Here is an 11,691-nt window from a genome sequence, read left to right on the forward strand (position 1 = left end):
TGATGAACTCTAGTGAACACTACTCACTAGGACTCATTAACAGTTCACTAAACCTGAGTAGATTTCGAAAACTACTCACCCCCCTCCAAAATTGGACATTTTAACCAGAAAAGTAGTGAACACTACTCACTAGTACTCACTAACAGTTAACTGAAACTGAGTAGATTTCGAAATCTACTCACCCCCCTCCAAAATTGGACATTTTAACCAGAAAAGTAGTGAGTAGTGTTCAGTAGTACTCACCAATTTTCAAAAACGTACATTTTAACCTGAAAATGGGGTGAGCTCTTCTCTAAATCAGCTCACTCTAGTGAGTAGGTATTCATAAATCACTCACTTTACTAGGTCAATGACCTGATTAGGTGAGTGAGGAGTGAGTATTGCTTGGAATAGTCTATATTCTTTAGGTCAAGGGGTGTTAGGATGGGCCAGTTTATTTTTCTGCAAAAATAGGGGTGTTCGAAGAGTCTACCCTGTAAAATTCACAAGGGTTTATAGGTTGGACCGCTTCTATTTTATCATAATAGGGGTGTTTTTGCTTAAATAGTCAAATAAGCATATATATCATTCTATGATGGAATCGGCGCCTTTAAGACCCAAACTCATGATGCCAAGTTCTTCAGAATGTCAAGAGACACTCTGCTGCTGCATGCAGGAAAGAATAAAAGAATACCAGGCATTCAAATTTCAAAACAAATGGATTTTATTATTTACAAAAACATATATTGTAATACAAACTTTAGAAAAATAAATACAATCTAAAATATCCATTAAAACCTATAGAAATTTATACACAAGGCTTAAAGATGGGTTCCCTTAGTTTTATTTATGAAAATGAAAATGCTAATACTTATATGAATAGAAAGTAGAGGTGTTCTAATGATTTGGAAAAATACCAGTTTGTCTCACATGTCCATAATTAATTCATAAGCTAAATTAGAAGAGAACTACCAGCAGAATTCCAATGAGTGACCGATCAAGAAAGGTCAAAAAGTATTTTTTAGTTTATCCAGACTGTACATACATGGACATTTATGATTGGTTAAAACTCTTAATTATATGCAATAAGAACATAATGATATGATTAAGAATACATGATAATTCATTAGAAACACCAGTTAATCAAATAGTTTGCTTAATTTGACACTAAAAAATAAGGAAACCCATCTTTAAGAATTATAAAACATATCCTTAATAAAGATGGAATACACCTACATGACAGAAATACTCCTGGTTGTCTGTAAATTGAGTAAGAGATGGTACCAAAACACTTTCTGTTATTTTATTTCAAGTTCTGTTAGTTCTAAGACATAATGGAGAACTTTTGTACATTATTAAAGGGATTGTAAAGAGGTTTACTAATTTTTTTATGTGTATCAGGGACACTGATATCATCAATTTACACCATTCCAATTTTCAATCAGACGTCTGTGATTCTTGTTAAAGGGATTGTAGAAAGGTTTTCTGAATTTTTTATGTGTATCAGGGACACTGATAGCATCAACTTGTACCATTCTAATTTTCAATCAGACGTCTGTGGTTCCTGTAATTCCACTAAAACTAAGTGTTTGATGATGTCACTACTTGCAAAATAAGAATTTTGGCATGTTTTTAATTAAAGGGATTGTAAAGAGGTTTTTCTAAATTTTGTATGTGTATCAGTGTCCCTGATACACATACAAATTTTTAGAAAACCTCTTTACAATCTCTTTCATACCAGCTTGTCTCATTAATTGTTTCAGTTAAAATGAATTGCTCTCTCCAATTGGCCAAATCTCCCGGGGGGGACACAACAATTAAGTTAATGGACATGTTCCTTTAAATGACATGTTGAACTCCCTAGTGAGGAGTGGTATCAGGATATTACCTTCTCTTTTCTTATGATTTTACAAAAGTTCTCCATTATGTTTCAGAGTGTTTATCAGTGTCCATGATACACATAAAAAATCTCTTTACAATCTCTTTCATTCTAAGACTACAAATAGACTAGATAGGAAAAATCGATACTGTAGAAAATACACAAACATAATGTAGACAGGATTCCATTCCACCTTTTTAAAAATATCGATAATCCAACACCACTCACTGTAACAGACACCCTACTTTGTCTATTCGTGTCTTTAGAGCAAATCAACAATCCATAACTAAACAAAAATTCGTCATCTTTTGTAACCTTTAGAAGAACACAAGTTGGTATGCAAATTTTTACTATCTGTTCGACCAATCATACTTTAGTGTCAGAAACAGGAATTTTTTAGCTAAGCCAATCAGTAATAGTGTTCACAGCTCACTGTTGAAATTTGAACCTTCAAATCCATGTGTGTTCAGAATTATTCATGTTTGAAAGTTAAAAATTTGTCTGGAATTTTAGTGAGACTATGCCATATATAGAAAACACATATATAGAAATAGACAGTGAAATTTCTAGTTTGAGGTATATTTGAAGGGATTATGTGATTTTCGTGTGTTTTAGTATTTCTTAAGACTATTAAAGCACAATAAAGACCCAAATCAATCCCCGAAAATGCCGACTGTTCCCCTTTAAGTTTTTTCTTTCAAAGTTCTTTGGTATAAATAAGTGAAAATTTGTCCTATCATCATAAAATCTAGAGACATCATCCTTGTCTTGGTGAAAATCTACTGACCATTATTCAAAGATAGTGGACCACAGCCATATACGCCCACCACGGCATGCGGATGGTAAATATTCAAGATTTTGGGGCAAGGGCAATAACTCTGCTTCTAAGGGTCAAAAATAGCTCAAATTCGAACTTGATCTTTGTTTTATAAATATCTATACACATACCGAATTTCATTTGATTCCATCAAAAAATCTAGTTTTTAGAGCGTTTACAAGCAAATGTTGACGGGTGGACGGACGGAGTGTTTACGAGCAATTGATGTTGATAGAAGCACTTACTGTATAGAGGTTAATGGGCGATAACTCCTCAAAACTGACGTAAGAGGCCTAAATCTTGAAAAAGTCTTAAATTTAATCAGAAGTAAACTAAACTTTCTCAAACCTTTCGATTTAGGTCTTTGGGGCAAGGGCAATAACTCTGCTTCTAACGGTCAAAAATAGCTCAAATTCAAACTTGATCTTCGTTTTATGAATATGTATAGACATACCGAATTTCATTTGATTCCATCCAAATAAAAACTAGTTTTTAGAGTGTTTACAAGCAAAAGTTAATGGACGGACAAACCAACAGACCGACAGGGGTGCCGACAATATACGTCCACATAGAGAGATGTGGGCGTATAAAAATGAAATGAATGGAGTTTTACATCCTACTTTTCTGCACCTAATTGGACAACACCATGTAGGGTGCAATGAGGGAAATTTTGACAGGACAGCAGCATTAGCACAGCCTGTAGCATCCTAACAATTAAACACTTTTTCCATGTCTTACCTGCATTGGGCTGGTGGCTCAAAGAGTTGTTCGCTAACCTGATGATCCAGAGTTCAATCCTGGCATAGATCAAAATAATACCTTCAGATTTTTCAACCCTGTTTCCCCCTGTCAGTGATACAGGTAAGAGAGGCTGACATGGAAAAAGCGTCTAGTCGTTCGGATGGGACAATAAACTGAGGCCCGGTGTGCTACAGGCTGTGCACGTTGAAGATCCCTCGACAGTTGGGAAAAAGAGTAGGCTAATGCCGATGTCCTGGCAAAATCTCCCTCATTGCACCATGCATGGCGTTGTCCTTCTTCATTAGCCCACATGGTGCAGAAAAGTAGGACATACAACTCTAGGCTATAGAAGTATGAAGGGATTCTAATTTTCAATCAGACGTCCGTGGTTCCTGCAATTCCACTAAAACTAAGTGTTTGATGATGTCACTAATTGTAAAATAATGCCATTAAAATATGTCAAATAATGCCATGAAAATATGTCAAATAATGCCATAAAAATATCTCAAAATATGCCATGAAAATATGTCAAATAATGCCATGAAAATATGTCAAATAATGCCATTAAAATATGTCAAATAATGTCATTAAAATATGCTGAATAATACCATTAAAATATGTCAAATAATGCCATGAAAATATGTCAATTACCTGTAAACATCTGCCAAATTATGGCATTAAAATCTGCCTGTATAGTAACTATGTCACCTATTCTTTAGAATTGCCAACATATGCCTGAAAAAAAAAAGTCAATATTGTTATTCATTTAACATCTAAATTTTACAAGGATAATAACTTAGGTTTACAAGAATCCTTTCTACCAGCTGGTCCTTGATCAAACCTCTTGGCATTGATCTCTCCTGGATGATTTGTACCCTGGATAAACTGGAATAATGAGGATCCTACCAACTGGTGCTTGGACAAATCACTTGGTCTTTTATCTTTCCAAGATTATCTGTACCCATTTACTGCTGAGCCTATTAGAATAATGAGGAAAGATGACTTATTCAGTACCCATTTACAGCTGGGTCAACTGGAATAATGAGGAAAGATGACTTATTCAGTACCCATTTACAGCTGGGTCAACTAGAATAAAGGTGAAAGATGACTTATTCAGTACCCATTTACAGCTGGTTTGATTGGAATTTTGAGGAAAGATGACTTATTCAGTACCCATTTACAGCTGGTTTGATTGGAATTATGAGGAAAGATGACTTATTCTATACCAATTTACAGCTGGGTTGACTGGAATAATGAGGAAAGATGACTTATTCTACACCCATTTACAGCTGGGTAGACTAGAATAACAAGGAAAGATGACTTATTCTACACCCATTTACAGCTAAATCCAATAGAATAATGAGGAAAGATGACTTATTCTGTACCCATTTACAGGTAAATCCAATAGAATAATGAGGAAAGATGACTTATTCAAGGTCATCAGAATTTCACAATAAACATACATATAAAATAATAACATGTCCATTTCATGCATCACATAATAAATGAGGTGTTCCTTCATTCATTTCATACTGCATAATACCTGTCTCAAATAATAAACTTAGTCATATATCACTACAGTTGAGAAAACAACATTAAAGGGAGAGGTGCTGCATTTTTTGGGGGTTGATTTGGGCCTTGGATTATATAAATAGTCTTCAGAAATATCAAAACTGTACGAAAATTGTATAATTTCTTTGATTTTATCCATAGAAAGAGTGGGAGTGCCCTTATTAGCTCTCAGTTCCCTTCTTACCCATACAAAAAGTGGGATTGCCCCTTTGACTAATTAACAGACACCTCCCAACTCATCCATTGTAAAAGTAGGAGTTCCCCTTTAAAATCATAAATCTCACAGCTCAATCTTTCCATAAAAAAAGTGGGATTGCTCTTTTAACCTATTAGCTCACATTCTCAACTCACACATGGAATAAGTGGGACTGATCCTTTGAATAATTAGCTAACATTGTAAAGGTAGGAGTGCCCCTTTAAAATCATAAATCTTACAGCTCTATCTGTCTAGAAAAAGTGGGATTAGTCCTTTAACTCATTAACTAACATTGTAAAAGTAGGAGTGTCTCTTATCATAAATCATAAATCTTTCAACTCAATCTGTCTAGAAAAAGTGGGATTCAACCTTTAACTGATTAACTGCCAGCTGTGGGCTGAGTGTATACATTAACAAGTTGAAACTGTTGGCAACAATATAAATTAACTGTTCACAACAAAATTTTCCGTCTCACTAGTTTAACATCAACTAGCAATGTGGTTTACAAACCTTCTTCTATGTTTGCTTTTTGGTGAGTTTCTTTTGAATTCTTCTGAATTTTTCAGAGTTTTTTTTTTTTTTATTACGTTTCATAATTTAAGCTAAATTAAGAATTCTTAATGCATCTTGAAAATTGTTTTGGAAAGTGGTATTTCATGCTCTGAACTTGTAAATGTTTTTGTATTTGTACTTTGGTAAGCTTGATACCATACTCTGAAATTTTCAGTATTTTTTGGTAAGTTTGATATCAGACTCTGAAATTGTCAGTGTTATTTTGGGTAAGCTTGATATACTCTGAAATATTCAGTGTTTTTATGTTAAGCTCATTACAATACTCTGAAATATTCAGTGTTATTTTATAAGCTTGATATCATGCTCTGAAATTTTCAGTGTTATTTTATAAGCTTGATACCATACTCTGAAATATTCAGTGTTTTTTGGGGTTATGTTGATATCATGTTGAAATTTTCAGTGTTATTTTTGAAAGCTTGATACCATACTCTGAAATATTCAGTGTTATTTTATAAGCTTGATACCATACTCTGAAATATTTAGTGTTTTTTGGGGTTATGTTGATATCATGTTGAAATTTTCAGTGTTATTTTATAAGCTTGATACCATACTCTGAAATATTCAGTGTTTTTTGGGGTTATGTTGATATCATGTTGAAATTTTCAGTGTTATTTTATAAGCTTGATATCAGACTCTGAAATATTCAGTGTTATTTTATAAGCTTGATATCATACTCTGAAATTTTCAGTGTTATTTTATAAGCTTGATATCAGACTCTGAAATTTTCAGTGTTATTTTATAAGCTTGATACCATACTCTGAAATATTCAGTGTTATTTTATAAGCTTGATACCATACTCTGAAATATTCAGTGTTTTTTGGGGTTATGTTGATATCATGTTGAAATTTTCAGTGTTATTTTATAAGCTTGATACCATACTCTGAAATATTCAGTGTTTTTTGGGGTTATGTTGATATCATGTTGAAATTTTCAGTGTTATTTTTGAAAGCTTGATACCATACTCTGAAATATTCAGTGTTATTTTATAAGCTTGATACCATACTCTGAAATATTCAGTGTTATTTTATAAGCTTGATACCATACTCTGAAATATTTAGTGTTTTTTGGGGTTATGTTGATATCATGTTGAAATTTTCAGTGTTATTTTATAAGCTTGATACCATACTCTGAAATATTCAGTGTTTTTTGGGGTTACGTTGATATCATGTTGAAATTTTCAGTGTTATTTTATAAGCTTGATACCATACTCTGAAATATTCAGTGTTTTTTGGGGTTACGTTGATATCATGTTGAAATTTTCAGTGTTATTTTATAAGCTTGATACCATACTCTGAAATATTCAGTGTTTTTTGGGGTTATGTTGATATCATGTTGAAATTTTAAGTGTTATTTTGGAAAGCTTGATATCATGCTCTGAAATTTTCAGTGTTTTTTTTTGTATCCATTTTCAAATACTTTGACTTTATTTCAGCATACAGTACCGGTTCAACTTTTCCAAATCTGTAAGTTATTTTTGTCAAATTTAACAAAAAGGTTATTTCTAAAGTTATATCTTTTATTTTTTTGTTATAAGGTTATAGGTAATATAAAAAAAAACTTTTTGACTTTATTTTCAGTTGTAATTTGTTCAGATGCAGATTTGATGTTTTTCTGTAGACTAATATACTTACCATCCATGATCTGACAAAAATCTTTATTCAATGGTGTTCATTGAAATGTTAATCATCAAAGTTGATGTGGATCAATTCATATCCAGCCAAGTAAAATGCTCTGTTTAATGAACAATTTTCCTGAACACAATTCAAAGAAAAATCTTGTCAGATCGTGGAGGGTAAGTATTAACCACAGAAAGCATGAAACCAAATATCTAGATCAACCTTATTCATTGCGAACTTTCTTAATATTTTTAGATTCCACACTGGAAGAGTAGAGGAAATTTCTTTAAGATTTGCGGACAGAAATTCCAATACCAAAATAGAAGCCGACGAGTTTCAAAGAGAGATAATGAAATACGACACCAATTGTACGTAATGTCATATATATTTGAACGTAATGTCATATATACTTGAATGTAATGTCATATACCCTGAATGTAATGTCATATACCCTGAATGTAATGTCATATACCTTGAATGTAATGTCATATACCCTGAATGTAATCTTATATACCTTGAATGTTATGTCATATACCTTGAATGTAATGTCATGTTATTTTTTATTTTAGATGATGGCAAACTATCCCAATCAGAATTATCCAACTGTATCATACCTTGGTCTTTTTTTCAATCCAATGGGGATGTAACCGATGTCCAACCTGCATTTATTGCAATGGATAAAAATAGTAAGTATACAGAGTATCACTTTTCAGAAAGAAAGTCTAACATGTAGTTTGGCTACAATTAAATCCATACTTGTATTTTCTTTTAATGCATCAGATGCCCTTATTGGAATTTTACGTCCTACTTTTCTAAGCCATGTGGGCTAATGAAGACAGGCAACGCCATGCAGATCAAGGGATCTTTAACATGCACAGCCTGTAGCACATGGGGCCTCGGTTTATTGTCCCATCTGAATGACTATACACTTTTTCCATGTCAGCCCTCTTACCTACATCACTGACAGGGGGAAACTGGGTTGAAAAATCTGAAGGTAACATCTCGACTTGTTCCAGGATTGAACCATCTGAGCAAGCGATTAACTCACTGAGCCACCGCGGCTCCCATATTATGTATTTAATGCATTTAATACAAATGATCAAGTAAGTTGTATTTCATTGTTTAAGATTTAGACCAAAACATTTTTCAAAATACTCTTATTCTAAAGATTTCACTTTTTTCTTTTTTCTAGATGATGGAAGTTTATCCTTCCAAGAAGCCAGAAATCCGTACTAATTTGATTGGAAAATAAACTGTCTGCACGAAAGTCTTCTTGCCTGAATTTGCCTTCTGAGACATATCTATCTAATTCAAAAAAGATACCCCATAGCACACTTCTTAAAACAAACGTCCTGAACTCGTCTCGAAATTTAGACATGAGAAAAAGTTCTACTTGTCCAACTTCAGTAGGGACGTACGTTGAAAATAGGTCAGTTGTGTGAGGGACGCAGGCTGAAAATAGGTCTTTGGTCTGAAGATCTCTACCTGTCAAATTTCAGTAGGGATGCAGGCTGAAATAGGTCAGATGTCTGAAGATCTCTACATGTCAAACTTCAGTAGGAATGCAGGCTGAAAATAGGTCAGTTTTCTGAAGATCTCTACTTGTCAAACTTCAGTTGGGTCACAGGCTGAAGTAGATCAGTTATCTGAAGATCTCTACTTGTCAAACTTCAGTAGGGACACAGACTGAAAAAGATCAGTTGTCTGAAGATCTCTACCTGTCAAACTTCAGTAGGGACACAGGCTGAAGTAGATCAGTTATCTGAAGATCTCTACTTGTCAAACTTCAGTAGGGACACAGGATGAAAAAGATCAGTTGTCTGAAGATCTCTACTTGTCAAACTTCAGTAGGGACACAGGCTGAAGTAGATCAGTTGTCTGAAGATCTCTACCTGTCAAACTTCAGTAGGGACACAGGCTGAAGTAGATCAGTTGTCTGAAGATCTCTACCTGTCAAACTTCAGTAGGGACACAGGCTGAAGTAGATCAGTTGTCTGAAGATCTCTACTTGTCAAACTTCAGTAGGGACACAGGCTGAAGTAGATCAGTTGTCTGAAGATCTCTACTTGTCAAACTTCAGTAGGGACACAGGCTGAAGTAGATCAGTTGTCTGAAGATCTCTACCTGTCAAACTTCAGTAGGGACACAGGCTGAAGTAGATCAGTTATCTGAAGATCTCTACTTGTCAAACTTCAGTAGGAACACAGGTTGAAAATAGGTCAGTTGTCTGAAAATATCTACCTGTCAACATGATTCAGGTTCTGTTTTAATATTCCTAATTCAAATTAGATACCAATTTTGTTTCTATTTTCATGATATTTTGTCTCCATTCTAATCTAACAAGTTTCGTTCCGCAGTCCTGTTCTAATGATGTTTTTTTTTTAAGCAATAAAAGCATCTCATGTAGAATTAAAAATGTACTCATGATCCACATTCCACATCACAAAAAAAAAACATAATCCAAAATAAGGTAGTGGCAGTTTAAAAAAAATTATCAGAAAAAAAGTAATCTAATTTGAATTGATTGGTTAATAATAATGTTATTAGAACAAGACTGCAGTTGAAAACTTGTTAGATTACAATGGAGAGGAAAAAATGTCAGAAAAAGTAGAAATGAAATTGTTTTGGTGGGGCAAAAAGGTCATTTAAGTATCGGCTACAGTCAATGCCACTAATGATATTGCCAGCTGTGTCACTTAATAATTATATGTTATGATAAGATAAGAATTGTCTGTTATAACAGCAACACAAGATCAAAACACTGATTAAAGGAACAGATGTGCCAATTTGGATCGGTTGATATGGGTTTTGAATATATGTAAATAGTCTTTAGAATTACTAGAAATGTACGAAAATCTCATAATTCCTTTAAAAATATCTCAAACTAGGAATTTTACTCACTAATTCTATAGATATCTTTTCTATATATCACAGTGTCTCAAGAAAAGACGAGTCGTCATTTTAACTTTCAAACGTGGCTAATTTCTGGTTTGAGATATTTTTGAAGGAATTTTGCAATTTCCATACATTTCTAGTACTTCTGAAGACTATTTATATATATTCAAGACTCAAATCAACCTTGGAAAATGGGGCCCCTGTCCTCTATATATGACAGTGTCTCAAGAAAAGACAAGTCATCATTTTAACTTTTAAACATGGATAATTCTGGACACACGTGGAATTGAAGGCTCAAATTTCAACAGTGAACACTATCACTGATTGGCTAGAAGATTTATGTTTCTGAGACTAAGGTAGGCCTATGATTGGTCAAAAAAATGGTGCATCTGTCTCTTTAAACCTATGTGCTAAAAAATTCTTATTGTTCGAACAATTGACACAACTGTCCTTTTAACAATGTTCTGTCCCATTTTTTTTTGCATGGGAATTTAAACTCCAAAAAAGTAGGCCTACCAAAACTTCAGTTGACAAAAATGCCAACCCCTGAAATAAATTACTATTTGTAAATATGGTCTTAGAAATATTCGCTTCACGTTCAAAATAATTTGGTGTTAAGGTGAAATGAGAATTTTACTCAAAGAAAGCACGGGCCTAGGTCGGATTTGGTCAAATATGATTAAGGCCTACTATCAGAAGTAGGCCTACAGTAAGAAAATCAAAGAAAAAATAGGCCCTGTTAAATGGGGACATTCTGTAGGCCTAACTATGAAGGTGCGGATGTTTTAAACCTATTTAGATACCTCGAATCTGAAAAATATCATACCATCATTTTTTCACTACACCATTTATGTCATGTCTCTGGTTCCATCAAAGTTTTTTTTAAACGAAACTGATCTCACATTGGCCATTTGAAACCATGTCATGTGGTCATGTGGTGCGAACAAAATGAATGTTACAGTTATACCCAACTCTAATGTACAATCATCGTAAGGGTAATTCAATATTATGTTAGAAAAAACGTATCTCTGGAGGTGTGGAAAAACCCCATTTAACAGTCTTTTTTTTCTGACAACTGTCAAAATATCCATTAGAGGCAGAGGCAGAGGGACAGAGTGCCAATTTTTTACCCATCATCATAAATTAGTCTCAGAAACGAGAATTTTTAGTCAAATGTCAAAACATCCATTAGAGGATGAAATAGTCAGATGATTTGGCCTTCTCAAGTCCCTGTGATGAAAAATAACAAATTGCAAAAATTACAGAGAATGTCATGCAAAATGGACGCTAGAATTGGGTTCTATAATAGTTAAACTACGTCTTACCATTATAAATATAAGATTTACATGTTTCTAACGATATCGTATGCAGTTGAAAAGTTGAAAAGTTGACAGAAATCTTCTATTTTATCGTCTGCACAGCA

General features: G+C 33.6%; 1 protein-coding gene across 1 annotated transcript; it reads left to right on the top strand.

Moving 5' to 3' along the window:
- The first annotated feature begins 5,656 nt into the window (after positions 1–5,656).
- On the top strand, positions 5,657–8,637 carry LOTGIDRAFT_235797 (hypothetical protein). The gene is made up of 6 exons (XM_009065746.1): positions 5,657–5,716; positions 7,190–7,220; positions 7,629–7,741; positions 7,943–8,059; positions 8,317–8,367; positions 8,566–8,637. The coding sequence occupies exons 1-6, from the start codon at positions 5,680–5,682 to the stop codon at positions 8,607–8,609; spliced, it is 393 nt and encodes a 130-aa protein (XP_009063994.1). The 5' UTR covers positions 5,657–5,679; the 3' UTR covers positions 8,610–8,637.
- The last annotated feature ends 3,054 nt before the right edge of the window (positions 8,638–11,691 follow it).

The sequence above is a fragment of the Lottia gigantea genome, assembly GCF_000327385.1.
Source record: "Lottia gigantea unplaced genomic scaffold LOTGIsca_70, whole genome shotgun sequence".
In the NCBI taxonomy this organism is placed as follows: Eukaryota; Metazoa; Mollusca; class Gastropoda; family Lottiidae; genus Lottia; species Lottia gigantea.